The 25,488-nt window shown below is 41.2% G+C and overlaps 1 protein-coding gene across 1 annotated transcript in view; it reads right to left on the reverse strand.

Moving 5' to 3' along the window:
• The window catches only part of side-VII (sidestep VII), an 843,150-nt gene that overhangs the window by 413,589 nt on the left and 404,073 nt on the right, over nucleotides 1-25,488 (reverse strand). Inside the window, exon 4 of the mRNA XM_067139977.2 lies at nucleotides 3,737-3,881. Within this exon, the coding sequence (XP_066996078.2) occupies nucleotides 3,737-3,881 (145 nt within the window). The remainder of the gene's footprint in view (nucleotides 1-3,736; nucleotides 3,882-25,488) is intronic.

Consider the following 25,488-nt stretch of genomic DNA (forward strand, 5'->3'; position numbering starts at 1 on the left):
AGAAGAAGCCATATCGTGTACTCTACCTGTGCTAACTGCAATTCAAGCAAATTATCCAGGAGATGGAAGAGAATGGATCAAAGGACCAATATCGTTTGTCATTCTGCTCGTAGTGCTCAAGAAACCGGATAGTTCACTCGGATTAGGTTTGGATGCGAGAGCCTTAAATGAATGATTGATTCTTGAAAACGACAGAGCACCACCTACAAAGGAAACCATTCGCTGCTTTCATAATAAAAGGTATTCCACAAGGAAGTCTGGACAAAATCCAAATTATTTACTGGTTTTATATTCGATCAGGGAGCATACGCTTTCACACGTTGCAACTTCGCCTTAAAACGTTGGAGTAAAACTTATTAGAACATCGGACCGTAATAATACTAAGGATGCAACAGCAGTAACTAAATGCTACGTGGTTGGTATTTTATTAGCATTAAGGAAAACGGCTTAAAACATTAGAAGAAACGAAGTCAAAACTAATATCAAAAAGTCTCGATTTTGCCAAAAGGATGTTGTATTTCTTGGACATATTAATGACGGGGAAAGCATATGCCTTAACCCAGTGAAGATTCACGCTATAATGTTTCCAGACCACTAAGAATGCAGAACATTCTCCAATTCCTTGGCTTGTACTAATTCTTGCGGATCATTGCTTGAAGTATTAGGAGACGGTAGCACCTCTCCAGGATTTACTCCATAAAACCAACAGTCGCCAATGAAATCTAACTTGTGAGCAGGCAATTCAATGAACAAAGGAACACTTATTTAAAATAATTAAATGTGAATATCCAGATCTAGGTTATGAATTTATCGTTCATACAGACACATCAGCCATAGGAATAAGTGATGTTCTGTGTCAATAATATCCTGGTCAGTCACGCAAAATAGAAAGAGTTTCCTAGTAGAAAACTTCGTAATCCTAAAATGAAGTATAGCGCTATCGAATAAGAAACGCTCGCAATAGCGCAGGCTTTCCAGTATTGGAAGATACTTCACGGAAATCCAGCAATTATCAGAACAGACCATAAGGCTCTGCGTATGTTTTTCAAAGAGCAGTTGCAGGAGAACGAGTTCTACTTGGGTACTGACGTGCAACAATTCAAGTTGAAAATTGAGCATTGTGCTGCAAAGAGTAATGTACTAGCAGACATCGTAAGCAGAAGCCCTAACGAGGAAGAAATTTCAATACATTATGTGGATTTGTTACCAGAGGATCAGGACTTTCTAACTGTTCAACTCCAACGAGCTCAGCAGGCGAAAATACATCTTCACAGAGTTTTTCTCTACATCCAAGGAAGCGTTCAACTATGATAAAATGACGATGAAAAACTTCGGAAAGTGTCAGAGTACTATGTACTGATGAACGGGAAACTGTTGAAAATCTTACACCGAGATAACACGAAGATAATGACTGTAGTACCAAGCGCGTCTCAGAGTGATCTCGTGTGGCACGTTCTTCGTATCAGCAGGCATTGTGGTATCGATAAGATGATGGCCACCATTCAAAGGTCTTTCATCTGGATAAAACTACATGAGGAGGATCAAGATGTGGTGAAGATATTAGACGTCTGTCAACACGTCAAGTAGAACTCCTTTCTATTAAGGCAAATTCCTATACCACTGCTTCCATCTAAACCTGTTCGTCTCTGATATTTTTGTCCCGTTACCAAAATAGAAGCCCTGGAATAGGTATGTATTATTCCCCATAGACTTATTCATACATTTTACATTTGCCATTCCCGTTTAGAAGACCACTCAACAATTACTTCTTCGGTGAATTACTCGTGAGATAATTCCAACTATGTGAATACCAGATTTCCTGTTATCCGACCAAGAATCTCAGCCCACATCAGCTGAATTCGGAGTAGCAAGCCAACGGCTAGAGATCAAACATGTTCTTAAGTCTATTCTATCCCAAGAGACACATGCGTCTGAGAGAGTTTTGAAGAATATATCCAAATCCTCTCGGATACACTGTTACCACCATCATTGGAAGTAGGACGATGTATTACTAATAAATAATGACTGTGCTAACCACGCAATTCATGAAGTGACTTGCAGAATACCTTCTGCTGTTCGTCGGAAGGAATACACTGTGAGATCATGACATCATATCATAAATTGTCCTTCAGATTCTGGACCATCGCTAGAGATCCTTGCCCAACAAACTAAAGAGCACTTGTGACGCCAAGCATATTGACGATTGAGGAGATTTCGGAACAAGAAATTTCACATTTTACACGAATGCCAGCTCGAACTTATTAGAAAACCAGCCTAGTCAGATCCGGCTGGGAAATTTGATGCTAAATTTCCTATGCTCTATATGGAACCATTTAAAATCATCTAGTATTCCAGAACAACACTTAAAATATCCAGAGCTTGGGTGGATAGTTTGAATGTATTTTTAATACAGCCAATCTCACAGTTTACCATCGACTGGAAAATGATGTACCCCAGCAGGGGAATGTTGTTGAGCAACCCGGATCCAGTACGGAAAATGTTACCTCGGATTAAGAAGATGGAAATTACAACATCCACAACAATTTCCGGACCCAAGAAAAAGACCAGAACTTGGACTCATGTGAGGAGTGCAAAAATGAATGGTGGATATGGATGGATACGATGCCCATCAGGAACATAGGAGGAGAAGGATAGCTTGCTACAAGAAAGGGAGCAGCTTCTAGCCCAGCGAGAAAACATGTACCAAATGAAGATGAGTGTGATGAACAGCTTAGTGCAGAGTAGCGTTGAAGAAGGGAATTGATGTAAATAGAAATTATTCTTGTAGTAGAGTTTATTTGGCAGGTGGATAAATGTGTCCTCTGACTAAGGCGATATTTTTCATACGAACTTGATACTCCACATATATCACTCCTCTGCATGCTTCGTATTTCTGATCTCTGTGTTTATCCAGCCAATCAGAATTGACGCGTACGTATCTAGGTAATTAGCAATAAAGTAATAAATGCCATTATATCACATCATCTAGGCTGATACTTAATATAACATTGAGATACATTTTTTGAACATTTCGGCTTATTGTCAATTGGCAGTTGCACAATATGTATGAGATCTGGCTGCTATATTTTGGACATAAGTCGAAGGAAAATTCGAGATACCCCTGAAATTTTCAAGTGAAAAATATCCACATTAGTTTTCTGTGGCACATTTAAATCAACGCGCTGGGCGAAATATGATACACTTTGTCCGGTAGGGCAATGTTCTTATCCTAATATTGCCTAATACGCCAAGTTTGAATCTGCCAAAATACGCCATGAGGAAAGTTGCTCATCCTACTGATGTTTAGGTGGGGTGCTAAATTCAAAAAAGAATCCTCATTTCGCGACATATTCACTCATCCGTGTCTCCACGCTTGTTTGTGCTAGAGCCAGTAAAAAAGCCTATTCCCAAAGCTGCCGTTTTGAAATTATAATTTGTGAGGGAGAAGTAGGAATATTCTCTTCGTTGAGGTAATGTGTAAATTATCAAATCATCACTTACCTGTGTGTTCACGGAACGTTTCCACGCTAATCTACGACAGAGTTAGAACAAAGGTTTGTCCCTAGAGTACGCTTAGAACAGTTGATAATGACTGCATTCTACATATGTATAGGACTTCCCGAAGTAATGAACGAAGAAATATTCTATTTACGACAGGCAAACCAGTTTACAGGTTAACATAACAGTTAACATACTGTATGTCAAAATTGTAAAGATGACTATGAATTTCACTTACATTGTATTTCCAACTTCCAGCCATCTTCAAGTCCGTCACTAGAGATGACCGGATTTTCTGCTCTGCACGACAAATATTTTCCAGCGTCTTCTTTGCTGGCGTTGAACGACAGGGTGCTGGTCGTCGTATTGCCATCATTGGAAGTCTGTAATGAAGAACGTCATTGTCATTTACAATATATATTATTTTTCAGTATCCACAATTTTCTGTGCCGTCATGGTGAATTATGAGGTCATGAAGGAATTATATACAAATTTACATCCTTGTATTTATGGTCTGTAAACAAATGGACAGCGATATTTTACCTTCTTAGCTGAATTAGGCTCAACTTGTTACATGACGTTTATTAGGAAGCGGTATAATGGAACAAAAAATTAACGCAATACCTAATCTGAAATACAATTGATCATAATAATAATAATTTCTCCTGGGTGTCAAAAGTTTCACCATTCGCTCACTTATAGAAAATAATATTTATATTATTTCAAATATATCACTATGATATATATATATATATATATATATATATATATATATATATATATATATATATATATATGTATGAATACATTGCCTGACAAAAGAGTTAAGCATCCAGAAGGAGTAGTTGAAAGTGAATTAAACTACATATGCTGAAAGACCATGTGCCTTTATTGAATTGATTACAATATGAGATGAAAGAGACAAGGCCGTTGTAATGTTGATCAGTAGGGTGTCGCACACAACCTCCTCCCCACCCGGCCGCAATGTATGTCATTATGCTATTCGGAGTGGTGTCAAACAGCCTTTGAATCCTCTCCTGAAGTATGTTCTTCCACAGATGTTGCAGCTTTCTCTCTAGATCCCGCAGGATGGTACTGGGGCGGAGTCCCATTCCAATGCCATCCCACAGGTGTTCAGTGATAGAGAGGTCCGGGGGTCTTGCTGGTCACGGAGGACTTCAGAATGCTCTAGGCAGTCCTTAGACACACGTGCTTTGTGTGGACGTGCATTATCTTGTTGAAACACTGTTCCAGGTTGCTGTGCCGTAAAGGCTAGTACATATGGACGCAGTATATCGGTGACGTATCGCTGTGCCGTCAAATTTTGCCGAAGCAACATTAGAGGTGACTTGAATGCATATCCTATGGCTCCCTACATCATGATGCCCTGGATTACGCCTGTGTATCTTTCCACAATATGGGCAGCTTCCGCCCTATGCCCTCGACGCCACCAAACCCTCACACGATGGTCATCGGAGGTTATGGAGAAGCGGGACTTATCAGTGAATATGATGCGATGCCAGTCGTCCTCTACTCCCATTCCTCCCGGGCAAGGCACCACTCCAAAAGCAGGCGATGGTGTTTTGGTGTCAATGGCAACCGATGCATGGGGCGGTAAGGCCCCCATCCAGTGGATTAGTCGTCGAAATAAACACACAGGATGTTGTAGAGTCTCCAGTACAGTTCGCGGATGACTTGTGCCGAAGTTATGGGATCCCGCAATGCTTGGCGCACCATACGGCGGTCCTCCCTCGGGGTGGTGTTTCTTGGTCGACCCGAACCTGCACGACGTGACTGGGTGCCCTCGTGTACCCACTGAATCCAACATTGTGCCACTGTGACATCTGAATGGCTCACACACATGGCGATTGCGCGATACGACCAACCGGCCTCATGCAGTCCCGCAATTTGACCTCTGGCAAATGCTTTCTGTTGGTGGATAGGATGTCTAACGGATCTGAGAGGTATCGTGGGTGCTTCGTACGGTACGTAGTCCTCTATGCACGTCTTGCTTAACTGCCTGACTCACAGCAGTTGACTGATAACCACTTATCGACAACAGGACTGAGCCATCACAAATACACTATGGTGGACGTTCTACACATTACCGAACTTTGTAAATCTAATCATTTACTCACACATCAGTTGTAGGAATGTTTGCCGAAATGGGATAATATTGGACCATTTTTTCTGCGCGCTTAACATCTTTTGTCAGGCAATATAGTCTGTTTTACAAATCACGATATATTAGAGAAAAGGAAAATTTTATAACAAGGTACAAGTTGAGGCCATGAAAATATACTGTGTACTTCGAGAACGTGCATTGTAAAGAATCTAGTCATCAAATTTTTCGATTCTTCACGAAACACCGCATGATGTTTTTCCTGGTAATTGTATGCTGTTCAGTATCCATGCATCTCAAAACTGTTCGGAATATTGCCGGATTAGGTGCGTTATATGGTAGGACGTGTGTAGTCCTGCTGTAAGCCGTAGACGGCATTGCATTCGCACAAGTAATTCAATTGCTTATTTACAACACAGTAGATATTTGTGCCTACGATATTTGCTGAGCGTGAAGGAACTACAACATTTCAGTTGAAGACCCTTAATAGTGCATTACGACCTGGTGCTAGTGTTTCCGCTTCATGTTCAATGCGTACTTCGCAGTCTGACCGAGTCAGATTTAAGGCATTGATTCACGGTGGACATACACAAGCAGCAGTGCCACGCATCGTAGCGGTTACCTAAAATTTAGTGTTATAAAAGTGGAAAAGTTAACGTCAGATCAACGATATGACTGGCAGACAGAGGGAAGTTCGACCGACGGTAGCATCGCCATGTCAAGGTCGTTGTAACCGCGTAGCTGCGCAGAGGAGACCCACTTCGGCTTTTCTACTGGAAGAATTTTTGAGGGTAACCTTGGTCCGTATATCTGCACAATCTGTACGCAATGGGCTCGATACAGAACAACTAAGGTCATTTCAACCAATTCTACGTGCTCCACTAAAGAAACATCATCGTGTTGAGAGGAGAATAGGGGCCATTCAACATCTTAATTGGGGGTTGGATGAATGGCATAATGTCATGTTCTCGGATGAAACATGCATAACACTTAGGCCAGATACACGACGACAAAAGGGTGTGAAGACGTAAATGACCTGGTTTAAAATACCAGCACGTTCAAGGTGTGCATGCATTTGAAGGTAGTGGTGTCATATTTTGGGCTGAAATTATGCATGTGCCGTCGTACACCACTTATACCAATTCGAGGGACGTTAAATGTCCAGCAGCATACCGATGAAATTCTTGGACCATTTTGTACAACCCTTTAGGAATGAATGTGGTCCTGAATTCACTTTCGTTGATAGCCTTGCTCGTCGTCGTCGTCGAGGTGCATCATTGTGAAAATTTATGAGAGAGGCGAGTATCAACCGTATGAATCGGTCAGCTAATTCACCGGTCATTAACTGCATTGACCACGCATGGGACAGGTTTGAAAACCGCTGTTTTTCAATGTCCAAAACCTCCATATGCACTCCCACACCTCATTAGAGTTGCCAGAAAATGACATTGTACTGGTTACAGGGTGTCAGAGACCTGAACAATGCCATGTGAGGCTAAACGCGGTACTAACGCACAGTGAAGAAGGGGAAACTTCACTGAAAGAAGGTGACCTTTAAATTATTACTGTTTATATGCGTTACATATTGGAAGAATTATTTGAATTTCTAAAAGTTTACATTTTCAGGTTATGTGTGTCTGTGTGATTCAATAAACAGCATCTGTAACTTTATTATTGCATTGCGTCCTTGATATTCCAAACTACTCTTTCGGTGTACAGTTTCTCCGTCGTATCTTCAACAATAATTGTATTGCTGTGTTCTAGAGGAATTTCTTTTTACCACGAATTACTTCATTTTAGTGACTCGAGTTTCAACTTAATTCGAAGTCATCACCAGCCTATAAATCAACATAAGTAACATGTTAAGGTTTTTACCCTACATATTATTATTACGAAATAACATGCATATACATATCAAACATACATTAAGAAGAATATTTAAAACACCGTTGGACAAACCTTCTATAGTGTGAACGTTAGACGTCAAAACATGTTACAGGCAAGTGTGAATCATGAAGTGGAAATAAATTAATTATTTATTAATCACAGAGGGTTCAGGGAGGAAAGTTTGTTCATTTACAAGGGGTTCTCGGCTATTTGTGACAATTTATTATTTCTATAATTTCTGAAGACTTTCATATGGAGCCCTTAATTCCAATGTGAAGAATTTTGAGATGCTGATCTGGACTGATGAAGTGATAATTTGGAGAATAGAAACCCTGTGAGCTTATGCAATTTCCATGATCTAATATGTTCTTTCGTACTGATTTTAAAATTTCGTCCTGTCTGACTGGCGTAAACAGAGTTGCAGTCGCCGCACTGTCATTTATAAACACCACTTTTATACTGATCCTTTATTCTCTATAATTTTGAGAAATAAGTACATTTTAAAGGTGCAGAATAACCCTCTCCTTATAGCAGAGTTCCAAGTTATTCTGAAACTGGACCGTAGTATGGTAGAACTTTCCACTTATTTTCTTGATGGAGTGATAAGCGTTGCGAATTTGTCAATGAGGTTCATTTTTTAGCCTTTATTCACAGCAATTTCTTTAATTATCTGAAATTCTTTATGAAAATCGGCCTTAATTTGGGGTAAAATCTATGAATCATGCTACGGAGATTAGCTCACTTGTGTTGAAAGGGGTGGCATGAGTTGTATAGAATTATCAAATGCGTAGATGTGGGTTTCCTGTATATGCTAAAGGTGTGGATATTTTGAGAGTGGCCAATATTTAAGTCAAGAAAATTCATAGGATGAAGATAACGTTTCGAATAAAGTTGAAATTAGAGTACCCACACTTCCACACACGATCTGTACGTACAACTGCCAACATATAATTACAACAAACTGCATATTCACCAAGGAGTTGATAAAACCTTCAATACTTCCTGAAGAGTAGTGTGTTAGAAACTATGAGGTTTTTTCATTCATCACCATCACGATTGGCTCGACAGCCCTTTGTATTCCATGACCTTCCTCAAACGTTTCTGCCAGCCTCTCCTATTCAGCGCCATGCACCCCTAGTTCCTATCGGTTCCTGATGTCCTGACGCACACAGTCCTCTCACATCTGTTTCTGTCTTACAAGTTTCCGGGATAGTTCTGGCAACGTATTAAATACCTTCTTAATCACTCTATGCTCATTGGAACGAAATACATGTCCCGTTATCTATAGTATCTTTATGACTTTAACAATGTCGTCTTCATTACTTAGCCGGTTGATCTCGTTGTTGTATGTTCTTCTCCACGCTCCATTGTCTTCTACTGCCCCAACAATCCATCCAAAAAAATATTCTCTTGAAAATACCAAGCTGTCTTCCATCAGATTTTGACGGGTGCCACGTTTTAGAACCATAGATTGGTACAAATCTCACTACGACATTGTAGAACATTATTTTTTTCGTCTACAGTAATCGAGACCTCAGATAATTTCTAAGTCCATTTGCGCTGAGAGTCCTTTTGTGAATTTCATCACTAACATTGTTTTTGAATTCACTTCTGATGCCAAGAAGGCGAAAATACGTACAACTTCGAAGAAATCGAGATGATTCTGTATACTTTTTCTTAGACACAGGCATATACTTAGCCTTATCTCCACTAATATTCAGATTCACATTTCTTACTGAATTTTCCAGGTTAGTAAATGCTTCTTTCATATCTCGTGGTATTCTTGCAATGATATACATGTCATCGGCGTACGCTAAAATATGGATTGATTAACGGAAGGTAGCGCCTTTCATGTTAATGCCAGAATCTCGAGCCACCTTCTCTGACGCAATATTGAACAGAAGACAGGCCAGTGAAGCTTCTTGTCCAACTCAATTTGAAGTTGTTACAGAGTTTGACAAAATATTTTGAATCTTATTTTGAGACCAAGTATATTCCATGGGTAGCTTTTACGAATGAGATCAGGTTTTTAACAATGTGCATCTCCTGCATTGCCATATATAGGCAAATTCTATCAGTGCTGTCATATGCCTATTGGAAGTCAACGAAGAGGTGATGTGCTTCAATACCACATTCGATGTACTTTTCAAGTATTTGGCGTATCGTAAAAAATTGATCTACAATTATATTTCTTGTGGGAATCTACATTGGTATTCTCCGATGACGAATTTCTAAAAAGTAAGAAGCCTATTTAACAGAATGATTGAGAATATTTCGTAGGCAATGCACACTAAACTAATTCCCCTGTAATTTCAACATACCATGACATCACTTTTTTTGAATTGGACATATAATGATCAAATTCCAATCATCGCGTATTTCTTCAGCACTCCGTATCTTTTTCATTAGATTATGAAGGAGAGTTCATTAGTGATCCGAAAAATAAAATTTTTTAAACCTTAGCATTCGAATTTGTTCAGCTGGTCACATACCTCCACTCGTATTTATTTTGCTAGAAATGTATGGCTTTACTGCTGTCTATTCTTACGGCTAAAACAATTTATTTGCAAAATCTGAAGCTTACACAAACACTGAATATGCAGAATTTACAAATGTCTCTGTGTTTATTCACTTGTCAAATTGTGCGTTAACTTCATAAAATCAGCGTGGGTACGCTTGTAGGTTACCCAGTCGGAGCAATCGTCACCTTCTAATGAACTGGAGACTTCTTCAACTTCAGATTCGCAGTATATTTATGAGGAGCGCCGATATTCACTTCTCGAATCAAGTTCCGAAAGACAATCATCTTCACACGAGTTCAAATCATTAACAATCGCCCTTACCTCAGTACTGCTCAGCCCATGGCTCCTCTAAAGAGTAGGTATTGCCTGAGAATCTCTAGGTACTTAAATGTTTCCGAGAAAACACGTAATTCTCGAAGTAAACATTACGTCGGAACCTTTCTGACTTATGAACACAACAGAAAATCGCGATGTCAGAACATTTCCGACATATGAGCTTAAAGGGTCAATTATTCTTTACCCTAAGTACCGGTGTGTTGTTATTGTCCCAGTAGGTAAATATGTCCACAGATTCGATGCGGGGCCGATGACCTTCGATGTTAGGCCCCTTAAAACAACAAGCATCATCAAGCATCAGATTCGATGTTAACCACGTACTGATTTGGTGAAACTACTAATGGCCTGGTACATCCACAATTGTTTACATTACAATCAATCAACCTGAGAATAATATCTGAACCTCTTTATTGCTATTGAAAATGATTTAATATAGTTTCATGCCCGTCGTGGAACTCTCTTCTACGACAGAAAGCAAGGAGATGACCCAGTAGGTGATATGAAACATGCGTGTGTGTGTGTTGGGTATTCAGTCCGAAGACTGGTTGGATCCTCATCAGGTTCACCAGTAGCTGTCATAGATGGCCTAGGTGTCACTGAAGAGGCGTACTAGGGAAATGAGGAGTGAGGTCGTTTCCCGTTGCTTTCCTCACTGAGCCAGAAGTTGCTATTGCATATCAGTCTGCCAAGTCCACTAAAATGCGTGCACCAACTGAAACTATGAGCGACATTTTCACACCTTTCATAGCAGGGACTAGCTGCATAAGGAATGGCATTACTAGCATCGCTCATACCTCAATCACTTTCATATTGTCAAAGCCAAGGATAAGACAGAGACAGATCAATGAAAGTAACAAATTTATTCTAGCCCATACCAGAAGACATAGTGAACTGTAAACTCTACATCTTGCCAGCAAAGGCAAATATGAAACATAGCAGTTCAAAAATGTTGCGACCCATACATTTTCATGTTTGTACTACATCTGTAAGCTGCTAAGACAGCAATGCGCAACCAGGACGCTAGAGAAACTTTCAGTTAACATACGCAATTTAAGCATAAGTGTGCACCTTTTATTGGTGCAGTCTGCAGGCAAACGTTTGATGAATGCGCCTTATGTTACGGGATCTAGGCCTGGCCGGTCACAGCAGTTGCTCGAAGTGATTTCCGTCGGTTTGCACTCAGGTTTGACAGCACCGACTGACGGACCGGGCAACGTTACTTACAAGCAAAGGCTGTCGTCTGATGTTAACTGTTGAATTCTGTATACGATTGAGGTTTTCGTGCGAACCAATGCCCGTAGCGTGGGTCGTTTTCTTCATAGAATCCGACGGAGATAAATCGAAAGGGATTTAGGCAGTGTTTCTTTGGGGTCAGGCTACTACATAGTGGGAATAATAGGGAGGTGCACCGTCATGTTGTAACCACTTGAGGGGTCGTACATTGAGAGGAAATTTCTTCCAACAACCCTTGTAACTTCTCTTAGAGGAAGTGAATAGAGTGATACCTATCGAGAAGATCTTCCAGTAAGCAAGGTGCAGTCAAAATATTCCCCACAATTCCCAACCAGACGTTAATTGAAAATCCTTCCTGACAGGAGGAATGTCGCATAGAATTAGGGTTCTCCAAAACCCAAACCTGTGCACATTATGGGCGTCTGTCATGCCATCCCTCATGAATTGATTCGCATCAGCCCATAATACGTAACTAAGCAAATCGTGTTCATCACGGTATCTATGCAGCAGCCACTGAAAGAAACGGAGCCGTTTTCGTTCATCCTCTGTCTGGAGTACTTGCACTTCTTATAGTCCATTTTCATGTAAAATACGTCATGTCGTACTTAGTGATACGCCGATTCGAGCTGTGGATTGGCGAATATTGATTGAAGAAGGAACACTCAAAAAACCGAGAACGGCTTCTTCTGTTTCAACGTCACGGCCTTCGTGACCACCTACTGATCTCGCCCTGTTGTACCACTTTCTCGCATGTTGCGGTACACTTTCTTAAAGAAATGATGCGCTTGCCATCTATTCCGCAATGGACGCCAATATTCCCTTACGGTTGTTAAGGCATTTCTAACACACAAACCGTGCACGTAATGAATACCAGCGTAATCTCTACGTTTCGTGTGAGCTACTGAAAACTGGCTTACAGCACAGCCCAGGTAGGGAGTGTGGGAACTTTATACCGCTGGGCCGCGCACATGACATCAATCGGGCTGGCGCACAGCACAGTGAAGTTGTCATGTTTTCCAACGACGAGTGCGTGGGCCAGCGGTTCATGCGCGCTACGATGTGAAAATGTCGATAAGCGTGGAGGTAGCTATCACAGTAGTTAACGTTGAGTAGACCTGTTTCACTCGCTAGAGGGAATGCAACACAGTGTGAGTTTTCCTCCAACTTTGATAAATCAATATTTACTAACAGTAGTGTACTTATTGGCATATTATCCACCTTATCATCACCCCACGTACGTACTTGCTTTTTTTCATAGAGTGCTTGCCATTACCTGTTATTTAGTTTCGAAAGTAGCACGAGTGACCACGCCAAACATGTGTCAGTCTTTGGTAACAATCATAACATGCGCAATGTAAGCGTAAGTGTGAACAGTGGGTGTGTACGGGACCTTATCTTACTGGAATCTTCAGGCACACTGTTGATCAAAGAAGGGTGTGCGCATGGCCGGGCGAGAAACAACGTCACAGCGGTTGCTGGAAGAAACTTCCGTCGGTAAGCATTCAAGTTTCACATCACCGTCTGGTAAAGCGGACAGCATTACTTACTACATAGGCTGACGTCTGATATTTCCGGTTGAATTATGTATACGGTTGAAGTGTTTGCCTGAATCATCGTCCGCGTTGTGGACCGTATCCTCCATGGAACCCCAGGGAGAGAATTCTAAAGGAATTTAAACAGTGCTTCTTTTGGGTCGGAGCACTGGTCTTCTGGTCCGGGATATTTCGTGTTCAGCCATTGATGACATGGTTGGAGTCACGTTGAAACCACATGAGTGGAAGGGGGGTATCCACTGAGAGGAAAATCATTCAACAACCCCTGTAACATCTCCTTGATGTAGTGATTACTAACGAGACAACCATACAGTATGCAGGGTTCGAATGTGGCCAATCGTGCTATTTTGGAAACTTTAGATCATTTTTGTTGTGCATTTTCAAGTATTGATATGAGCAGGTCTAGTTAATTTTATTACACACATGTATCTATTTCTATTTAGCTAAAAATCTCAGTGACATTTGGCAATATAAGGCAACGATGAATATTAAACTCCTGACTATACAACTAGTCATTCGATCCAAAGGCACAAATTCGCAGACATATTCACAAATATTCAAGTGTATTACTTTGAGGTTTCATCAACATATCTCTGAAATAAATCATTAATAACAATGTAGGTTGTAGTTCTAGTTTCAGGAGCTAGGTCTGATGTTTTATTAATTTAAACTAGGTTCCATATACATACACGAAACGAAAAATTACAGTAATATATGGCCGGCTAGAAATAATTATTCATTTTATTTTATCATTTAAAGTAAAGAAAGAGACAGGGAATCTGATGACAATTCCCATTTTTGTATTAGTAACATATGGCACTTTAAACCATGATGTCACAATGATCCTTGATATAGAATAAAGGAGGGAGTCGGAGGGCAATGCGGACCATTCGCTTCCTGTAGACAGGAGGAGATGAAATAGGTTATTATGATTATAGGTGATGGAAAAGTGGATACATGATTTGTAAGTGAGGAGGAGTTTAGTGTTACGACCCAAGCTGGTTCCGGCCAGCCGACGTACCGGATGGGATCTTATAGAGGACCTGGATTTTAGGTTTAGGAAGTGGGCCCGAATTGTGAGGCGCTGATCTCCAAGAAGGCCTAGGTAATTGAGGGTTGGCTGAGGATGGTTTACGGTCGCGTCTATGGTGAGTTGTAGGTTACCACTATTGCGAGTGATGAGTGAGCCCTTTGGGAGGTGGGATTAGGATGGATTGGTTTTGGAAGGATTGTGTCGCACAAGGATTCGATGATTTCCTTGAAGGGCTAGAAGGATTTATTGGTGTTGTGGACAGACGGGAACTGGACCATGATAGCGACATCATCAGCGAACTGGAGGATTTGACGCGGAGGAGGCTGATTTGAACGAGGGGAGTGTGGAATGGAAAGATTTTCAATGCTGATGCTGGGGAGGTAGGAAACATTTACAGGGTGGATTATGGACGAGTCAATATGGCTGCGGGAGGTGTGGAGGTGATGGATCTTGTTAGGTGAGCGGCTATGGAGGTTGAGGTCAGCTACTGGTAACACCAGCTTTCATCCCCCACAATAATCTTTGTTGGAAATGTGGGCTCACGTCTGGCTCTATCCAGTAGTTCAGCAGAAATTCTTCACCTTTCCTCTTTCTGATTTTCTGTTAGGGTGTGCGGGACGAATTTTGCATTCAGATTCCTTTCCCCGAAATCGACCAGTAAAATCTTATGACCCAGGTCACGATTCAAACTGAGCTCTTCTGATATCGCAAGCACAGTTACACGACGGTCTTCTTACAATAACTGCCTCACACGCTCCACATTTGCATCGGCCAGTCCTGGGATCGCCTTGAACTGAATCTCTGTCTTCCGGGAACATTTATTTGCCACTCGAACACACGACTTCTTGACAGTGTATCGGGTCCATATCCTTGTGAAATCATTGTCCACGTTTCACTAGGGGTTTTCTTGAGTTTAACGAAAAACTTAATGTTAACTCTTTGTTCACAATCAGCGTCCATTGTGTCAATGACATATAAACCAGACAGAGTGTTGCTGTCACCTAGGGCGTGTGCATGCAAACATGGCCAAGGCCATCTCAGAACGTACACATACACGGGGTTACATCAAACCAACATTTTTTCCTTTGTTCGCTTTGCAACCTGAGAAACTCAACACTTGTCCCGGAACTTTTCTAACAAAGGGTGAATATTTGTCATTCTTCCCTGTTCAGCTACCAGTGGGGTTCTATGGTTCTAAAAGTGTATGCGATGTTATGTCTTGTATTAGGTCCTACCACAATTTATAAAAAAACCTATGTCGAATAGATATCAGTGTTAGAAAACAAATAAATAAACTACAATAAAAGTATAGGTCAAATAATATTAAATACTGATTTAAGACTTTCCATGCCCGTAGAAAATGAAAAATGAAACGTTTGAAGCCTGTTTCCATTCATTCGACTGGGTGTCAGGAATGGAATGAATTAAGCCCCATCTAGCGGCGTGGACAGACATTGTGCCGCCTGCCGAAGCCGGTCACACTCGTCTCGTCCATGCCTGATATATATAAATATATCTTTCTGTTACGTCCCCCTGAGTCAAGAAACCGAAAATAAATCTGCCCCTAACATATTACAGTACCTTTCCATTAATCTCACATGGCCTTCTCTCCTCCCTTACAACGCCCACTCTACTCGCCAGGGAGAGGGTGTTGCCCTTTGGGTGGGCCGCCCTACCCCTTCAGAGTGGGGAATGAAAACATCTAAAAATGAGAGGAAAGATCAGCGGTTGCAAAGTCAACTGGCCGCGGGTGGTAAGTGTTCAGAGTGCTCTGCACTCCGACCGACCAACCGCGCAGACGAGTGGTACCGGTATTTTACCGTAGCTCTACGCCTCTGCATTCGGTAGATGGGGAGGCGCTAGTCTCTACCGTCGGATATCCTTAGAATGGTTTTCCATTGTTTCTACTCTGCAGCCCTAAAGCTAATGCCGGGACATTTGCTAGTATGGGCAACGTCCACCATCCCCCTCACCTTCTCCACATGTCTCTATCTCTTAGCGGGACTACTTAGGGGCCAGTCCGCACGGTGCTCCTACGATTTTATAGGGCACATATTTTAACCAGGTTAGATTACGGCAGTGCGGCATATGGATCAGCAAGGCAAAGCGTCCTTGCGAAACTGAATTGCATCCTCCACAGCGGAGTTAGGTTGACAACGTGAGCTCTTCGTACAAGCCCCATTGCTAGCTTGCTCGCTGAATCTTGTGTGCTGCATTTACACATGAGTCGCCAGCAAATGCTTCTGTCCTATGTTGCAAATTTGCGACAGATGCCACTTCACCCAAGCTATCCTTGCGTATTCCACAATTGAATGTATCCGCCTTACCCTCGAGCAACGCGGCTGGTTGGAATACGCTTGGATAGCAGTCACAGAGTACTTGATATACCTTCGGTTCCTTGCCTTGTCAGATAACCAAGTGGGGTACCTCCGTGGATAATACGACGACCCGAAATCATTCTGAATTTGCACTCAGGCCTGAAGGAGAACACGGGCCCCTCGATTTATCGGATCTCTTCCTGTCCGTTATTGGCCGGTATCCAGATTCAGTCGTCGATTACACGAATGGTTCGAGCGCAGTAACGATAGTGGACTGTGCGTTCGTTGTCGGCAATGGTATGTTTCTTTTTCCTCTGCCGGAAACCTGTAGTATGTACACAGCTGAGCTCTATGCTATCTGTGAAACTCTGCGGTACACGCTGTCCGATGAGCGCCGACACTTTCTGCTGTGTACCGATTCCCTGACCTCGGATACCGGCCCCAGGATCACGCTTACGTGGCTCCCAAGCTACATGGGTGTAGAGGAAAACGAGTTAGCTGATAAGACTGCCAAGGAGGCAGTTACATTGCCCCCATTGCCTTACAAGATTCCAGCTAGTGATATTCGTTCTCAGCTGAGGCATTCGGTTGTTGGGAGATGGAGTGCAGGCCATTGTATTATGGCAGTGGTATTATGTCGTCTTCAGATCGGCCAAGGTATAGCAATGCACTCCTATTCAATGAAAGGAGAACCCCCTCCGGTGTGTAATTGCAGCGATCACCTTACTGTGGTACACATCCTTACGAAGTGCGTGGACCAGGCTGATCTGTGCCGTAGTCTAAAACTCCCGAGTACCGTCTCCCTCACCCTACGAGATGACGAGCAGTCAGCAGACCTCGTCATTCATTTTATGAGGGATAGTGGTTTGTTTTATCGTACATACACGTGGTGTTTCGTATTAGTTCTTATATTATTGTTTACTACATTCTATTCTATTGGCGCTGTGTTTGTATAGTTTAATATGTTTTTAAAGTATTAAGTTGCATGATATATTATTGCATTTTAAGGCAGTGTCTTATTCTACCATAATCTGTTAATCATCTATCATCTTACCGAAAACAAGGCATTGCGAATTGGGTCCACTGATTATTTTAAACTCTCAATCATTGTTTATCATTATTTGTTTTACATTCCAGTCAGCGGATAAATTTAAAATTTCAATTATCATATCATGTCGTCTATCTCGTACCTTTAGGGGCCGATGACCTTAGATTTTAGTCCCCTTTAAGCAATAAGCATCATCATTATCATCAACACGTCTCCGTCAGCACCACAAATTTCCTGGACAGAGAGACCTCGTCACCATGTAAGAAGCCGCCTCCCCCTTCAGGGGAGGTATGAAAACACGCGCACGAAAAAACTCTAATCTGAAGAAGAGGTGCAGTCAAAAGATTGCTTTGTAGCTGCTTCCACAAAATCGTTTGCAAGTTTACCCCTTTCCTCTTCTTCTTGCAGATAAACACATCATGTAAATCTAGTAATTTTTCTACTTTTGATTATGTATTGCCCGCATGTTGCCATTTCTTGATGGATGCAGTATTTTTGTATCCGTCTCATGGCACAGGCCAAAGCAAAGTGTAGCTTCCACCGAAGTCCCAGTCTCATCCATGGCTGTGACAATATGGAAGCTGCTGGGGTATGGGTGGTGCTGAGTAATGACATTTGGAGCACAACTAGTGTCTGAGTATTATGAAAGGTGTTGCTCATACGATCAGTCGTGCTGCAGTGGCACCTTCTGGTCCAGTGAGGAAAGCAATGGCAGACTACCTCACTACTTATCTTGCCTAGTACGCCTCATTTTGGTGCTGCCATTGGTTTTTGCTGTTTCTCTATAACTGCATAGCCTTTGGTGGTGCTGTTTGAGGATCCAGCCAGCCTCTGGGCTGAATACCTAACAGACAGACACTTTTTCTTGAAGTGACCCAACTAGCCAGTAGATGATCTGAAACTACTTAGTCCCATTGAAATCTCTCTCAGGAAATTTCCGTGGTTCACGTTCGCAGGTCTTCACCGCAATCATCACGCTTCAACCTTCTTGCATCTGCAAAACGAGAAAATGTTTTTATGCCTAAATTTCCTGTGTTCAGCGGGACATACTGACAAGGATTCTAAATAGTTCTTCCGAATTTACAGTTCCAATGACGTCGACATCTAGATATATAAAATAAGAGTTTTGTCTGTACATTGCTGAGAATTTAAAAAGGATGGTATTTCTGTATCAGTCGTGCCCACAGTAACAAGGAAATGTACTTTTTACTTTTCCGTATTTTCTGTCTGTCTGTCTGTCTGTCTGTCTGTCTGTACACGCATCACGAGAAAACGGCTGAAGAGAATTTAATGAAAATCGGTACCTATACAAAGTCGGGTAATAAGTCGCTACAATCTCGGCCATAAATAATTTTATTCACGCTGACAGAAATGGTAGTTTAGGGGAAGGCCTAAAATGTAATTCTCAATTATTAATATTATTAGTGGTTCATATCTTAGTGAAAATCGATATACAAAGTCAGGGAATACGTCGCTATAATCTAGGCTGTAAATAATTTTACTCACGCTGAGTGAAATGGTAGCTTAGGGGAAGGCCTAAAATTTAATTCTCAAATATTTGCTATTAATGGTCTTATCTTAACAAAAATCCGTAAAGGAAGTCGAAGAATAAGTCGATACAATCTAGGCCATAAATAATTGGATTCACGCTGGGAAAAATGGTAGTTTAGGGAAAGGCCTACAATAGAAATCTCAAATATTTATGTTATTAGTGGTTCTATCTTAATGAAAATTGGTATGCGAATTCGGGGAATACGTTGCTATAATCTAGGCCATTTTATTCACGCGGAATGAAATGGTAGTTTACGGGTTGGCCTAAAATTTAATTCCCAAAAAATTACCGGTATGTTATTAGTGGTCGTATCGATAAACACTACATAACTAATGTTATATAGTATTACATTTCAGATCACTTATGTCTTATACATTGGTACCATACCGGCTTCAGAGATATTCATGAATTTGGATTTTTGTTACTAAGTCCTTATCAGCGCCGAGTTACGAGAAAATGGGTAGACAGGATTTAATGAAAATCAGTATCTAAAGTCGGAGAATAAGGACACCCTAAGATCACAGAGTCGAATAAATACTAAATGTGCAGGCCTACAGTATAGAAAGCTTATAAAATTGATCAACAATAACATTACATTGACCATTGTGTGTTGCGATGTGCTTTGTCTCTGTTGCCACTCATCTCCGATATATAGGATTATTGCTGCGTACCGAGTACTGTATTATTTTAAAATTTGCCTTACGTCGCACCGGCACAGTTAGGTCTTATAGTGCGATGGGATAGGAAAGGGCTATGAGTGTGAAGGAAGCGGCCCTGGCCTGGTGTGAGAATGGGAATCCATGGAATAACATCTTCAAGGCTGCCGACAGTAGGATTCGAATCCACTATCTCCCTGATGCCAGCTCACAGCTGCGCGCCCATAACCACACGGCCAACTTGCCCAGTCGTACGAGTGTAACAGTCTACCTAAATTTTGGCGGGAAGTAGCTGGGGAGTCAGGTAACTTTCTTCTTTAGCATGCCATTCCTCTGTTTCATAAATTTTCCGATACTACTGTCCGGCTCCATGGCTAAATGGTTAGAGTGCTGGCCTTTGTTCACAGGGTCCCGGCTTCGATTCCCGCCAGGGTGGGGAATTCTAACCATCATTGGTTAATTTCGCTGGCACGGGGGCTGGGTGTATGTGTCGTCTTCATCATCATTTCATCCTCATCACGACGCGCAGGTCGCCTACGGGAGTCAAATCAAAAGACCTGCACCTGGCAAGCCGAACATGTCCTCGGACACTCCCGGCACTAAAAGCCATACGCCATTTCATTTCCGATACTAAATTCCTGGTACGTAACACACTGGTCCATCATAGCATTCGAGCTATTCAATCCCTACTCTGAGTCACTGATTGGAATGGGAAGTGTGCATATTTAACGGAATAATGACAGAGAAGTGTTCACGGCTGTCTGCGGCCTGGTCATTCCAGCTCTCGAACTTTGGACAGTTAGATCGGCACCGTAGTACTGTTCGTTAAAAGTGAGAAAATGTTCAGTTTTTCATTTGATCAAGTATTTTATATGATAACATTGCTTTTAATCGCTACATTCCTACTGACGTTTTTGTAATGACCGATACTGACTTCAGTTAGGAAAACCACAAAGTCAGTCTTTCTGAGAATCCCGTAGCGAAGCACGGATACATCAGCTAGTATGACAATATATGCGAACAATGCTTAATGAAAGCCACTTGTTACCCCCTTATTTAACCACAAAATTTAAAGCTTTCTTCATGTACGGAAGATCTACAGTATGTTTCGCTTTCTGATGTGGAATAGAAGCTAAGCTTGAACTGTTAGATCATCAGCGATCTATATTTAGGACTGTCAACCAGGTGGCAGATTCCCTATTGATTATTTTACCGAGATTTTTCTTAAATGTTTTCGGAGAACTTAGATATTTATCGAACATTTCTCTTGATAAATGATTCCAGTCCATTACTCCTGGTCCTATAAATGAATATTAGCCAAAATTTGTCCTCTTTATCTTCATATCATGAGCTTAGCTACATTAATTACCACAGCTAAAGCTTATTTGTCTACTAACGTCATTCCACGCCATCTCTTCAATGACAGCTTGGAACATAGCGTGTAGTCGAACAGCTCGTCTCCTTGTTCCTGAATCTGACCAGCTCGAAGTTTACAACATTTTCGTAACACTACTCTTTTGTCGGAAATCACCAACAAGAACGGGTGCTGCTTTACTTTGGATCTTCTTCACTTCTCATATCAAGTAGTCTTGGAGTGCGTTCAATGCACTGAAAACATAATCAAAATGGGATCATATCATAGACACATAAGCCCTGTCCTCTACATACATACTAGAACCCCTAAATACCCTCATAACAATGTAAAGAGTCCTGTAGCTTTGCTTTACAACCTCGTTAACGAAGATCATTCCTTATGTTAACAACTACGTAACAGTTACCCCCATGAGATACTATCACCCCATTAACCCAGTAATTAAGCCTGAGAGGACTTTTACTCTTGGAGAAACGTACAAGCTGACATTTCATCCCGTTTATCATCATGAAATTATTTGCTGTCCATGTCGCAACAATGGCCAGGTCTCTTTGTAGTCCCTCACAATCCTGTCAATTATTTACTACTGTATACAATACAACATCATCCGCAACTACCCTTGTCTGTCATTCCAGTTCTTTACTCACATCATTTATATACATAAAAATTAAAGGTCCAATAATGCTGTCCTCTGAGACCACCTTTTTATCATTACAGGTTCAGATAACACTTCATCGACTCTAATTCTCCGAGTTCTAGAAATGTAGCCTCCAATTCAACCATTCTCTTGTCTAATCCGATTGCCATCATTTCCGCCAGTAATCTCCCATGATCTACCGCAACATAAGCCTTGGATATGTCAATAGCGATATATACCGTTTGACCTCCTGAATGTATGATATCTGCTATATCCTGATAGAATCCTACAAGTTGAGCCCCACTGGAATCTTCTTTCCTAAATCCGAACTGCCTTCCCTCGAGAATTTAGTAATTTTGCTAACGTGTCATATAACCAGATTCTTTTTCCGATTGCTTACAGACAACTAATGTCAAGATGACTGGAATGTAATTATCCGCCTTATGTTTATCACGCTTTCCCTTGTGTATACTGGGGCTACTACTGTTACTCCCTCATGCAAACAGTAATAAAGTAAGTATTTCTGATACGGCACTATATTCGATTCCATTGTCTTTAATGTATCTCCAGAAATCTTATCAGTTACAGATGTGTTTCTGCCTTTCAGTTTTTGTTCCTTTTTGTAAAAATGTTCATTATTATACGTAAATTTCAGTAATTCTTCAGTATTAGTCCCCTCCTCTATGTGGATGTTACTATTATATCCAACTATCTTTACATAGTGCTGACTGAATACTTCTGCCTTCCTTAAGTCCCGACATACACTCTCCCCTTGTTCGCTGGAAATGTTTTTCATGGAACCTTTTTCTGCCGAAAAATATCTGCATGTATACTTCCATTGGTCCCTAAAACTCATATGGTTGCCTGTTATTGTTTGCCATCATGTTATCCTTAGCAGACATTTTGCCAAATTCAGTTTCCTAGTCTCTCCTTAAATATTTCCCAAATCGATTTCTTCCTAATCTGCACCTCCTTCATACCTATCCTTTCTTCCCTGTTATAATATAATCAATACTCAGCATGCCTTTTCACATTTAAAATGCATACCTCTTTTTACACTTCTCAACAATTGCTTGAAACACATTCTACAGGATGTTTATATTTTTATTTACCAATTTTGCATTGATCATAATTACATTCTGAAAATTCCCAAGATCTCTCTCACAAACGATATTGTATTGCTTAATAGTCCTATTATTACATCTTTCCTTTCTGTAACATTTATTGTTAACCACGATAAAAACGGCTTCCCGAGCATTTACACCATCTGTCACGTCAGGTTTTCTATAAAGCTCATCTGGTTTTACCAGCACCTCGTCTAGACTATTTTTCCTTCTAGTGGGATCAGTCACTTTCTGATTCATCTGTCCGTCCGGTATTAACTTATTCACAATTCGTTGTTGATAATTTCTGTCGTTCGCATTCCCTTCCCAGTTAATATTTTTTAAATCCAGATCACCCGCTACTATAACGTTCCTTTCTCTGTCATTCGCCACGTAGTTGATTATTTTATCAAATAATTCCGCACCAGTGTCAGCCCCAGGCTTGCCAAGTCTGCTCCCCCCAAAACATCATGTTGCTATTATATTTAGAGACATGTCTTCCACCTCGAATTTCGTGTTTCTAATACGTAACATTACCGTGGATAACGAATTCGTCTTTCAGCAGTGGGGATACTCTCCCTTCTATCGTTCCTGATTTAGCCTTACTGTAAACACTGCCATTTCGGGGGAGATAATTTTCGCACCACTCCTCAGTCGTTATTCAATTCCTATTACAATATCTGGTAAATATATATCAATTAAATTGTTTACATCAATTTCTTTCTTTACAGTACTTCTGCAGTTTAACAATAACAACTTTGTCGTCCTTACATGACTTCCCCCTTCCTATACTGTCATCACCGCTCCCTAGTCCCCACCGTTTCCCTGAATGCACCTCCTTATGAAAAATCCCATACTTATATGTACAGTTGAGGTTAAGGTCATCTGAACGTAGATACCTATATACTACTAACACATTAGGATCTACAAATCTCACTCCCAATTTACCACATACCCGTTCTGTAGTCTCATTTAAATCCTCAATCGCCCTGAAGTCAGAATCCCTCCAAAAGAGTATCACATAGACAACAAGCTCTGCTTCCTTAAACTTGTTCCGTGGCGCCATAACCGGTCCCACACATCCTCGTCTATGTTATTACCTATTCTTGCTTGCCTTACGTTGATGGTACCGATGTGGAAAATTACCTCCTTCTCATTACCTTCCTCCTTAACATCAGCTTTTTCAGCATCTGCCTTAACCTAATTGCTGGATAACACTCTACCCTGGTTCCTTTTCTTCCATACACTTTCCCCTAATGTGCCTAACAATTGAATCACCCATGACTAGAGTCTCCACGCAACCCTTCTAATTAAATCCCAAAATCTCTTGATCAATGTTAATTTCACTGAAGCTTGCAGGACCTGCTTCCTCCTTCTTTCTCCCTCTCACTAACCCTGTTCTACCTTCCTCTTCCTATCCTCCTATCCTCTACCCTACGTCTCCATTATTTCCTACCGTTACTTTCCTCTTGCCTTGCAACTCCTCTGAAACACTTTCATGATTTCCATCATACCTATGTTGATATAGCTGCAGTGACTCATACCGATTCGCAACAGATGCCTCCTCTGGACACACTCTCTTAGGAAAGCCCTAAGATTTTGTTTTCCTTGTCTTTAAAACTTTCTTCCTCAAATTATTTCCAAAACTTCCCCCTCTCCTGCTTACCTACCGTACCCTGTCCATTGATCCAGTTAAACTTAATCTTCATTCCTTTCCACCGTTGCAAACCTTACCTTATTTAAACCCGCCATCCCTTTCCTGAACTTCCTTAATTACCACTCACACCCACAGTACTTACACCTGCATCCATCAGTTCTTTTTGTTACCTCTTAAAGGAAATATGAAATAATGTGAAATAATATGGAAATATCAACAGAAAGAAAATTGTGCATTCTATGAATATAAATACATATGTGAGAGCAAGGAAGTAATGTACCCTGCACAAAGATCTCACGACAATATTGAAAACAAGAAACTAAATGATAAAATGACTAAACTACAAATATGTTACTTTGACGTTTACTTAGACGTATTGGAAGACTAGGAATAACAGGCTAACTATAGAAAACTGTAGTTACACTGAATACGTCCACTGCCTGACAAAACAATTGAAGCACTCAGAAGAAATGGCCGGATGTCAGTGGAACTTCGTGCACGTACAGAACATCGGTGGGTATGTGAATGATTAGAGTTGCAGTTTTCTGGGACAGGTAGAACGCCCACCAGAGTGCATTAGTTTTATTCGTGCTTTGTGTTATTACTAGGCCTGGTAGGGTATATAAAGGGTGCAAAGAGCGTCAGATGTTGGACTGCACGGGAAAGTGAGGGCAGGTATACTCGTCTTCAAGGTTCCGGTCGATCACGTCTGACAACTAGCAGGCAAGATCGCCGTCTTTTGCACCAAGCACGTCGTAACCCATTCAGATCTACGTGTGCCATCCTAGAACAAGTAATGGACTCCCTGCAACAGTGTGCGTCATTCCAAAGCATTGGTTGGAGACTAGAGCAGCCGAACTAGGGATTTACCGCCCCATGGGTAGGCTGCTGTTAACACAGCAACATAAACGGCTGTGTTTTGAGCGTTGCCGTAACCGGGAAGGATGACTGCTGATGAATG

The sequence above is a fragment of the Anabrus simplex genome, chromosome 2 (genome assembly GCF_040414725.1).
Source record: "Anabrus simplex isolate iqAnaSimp1 chromosome 2, ASM4041472v1, whole genome shotgun sequence".
NCBI lineage: Eukaryota > Metazoa > Arthropoda > Insecta > Orthoptera > Tettigoniidae > Anabrus > Anabrus simplex.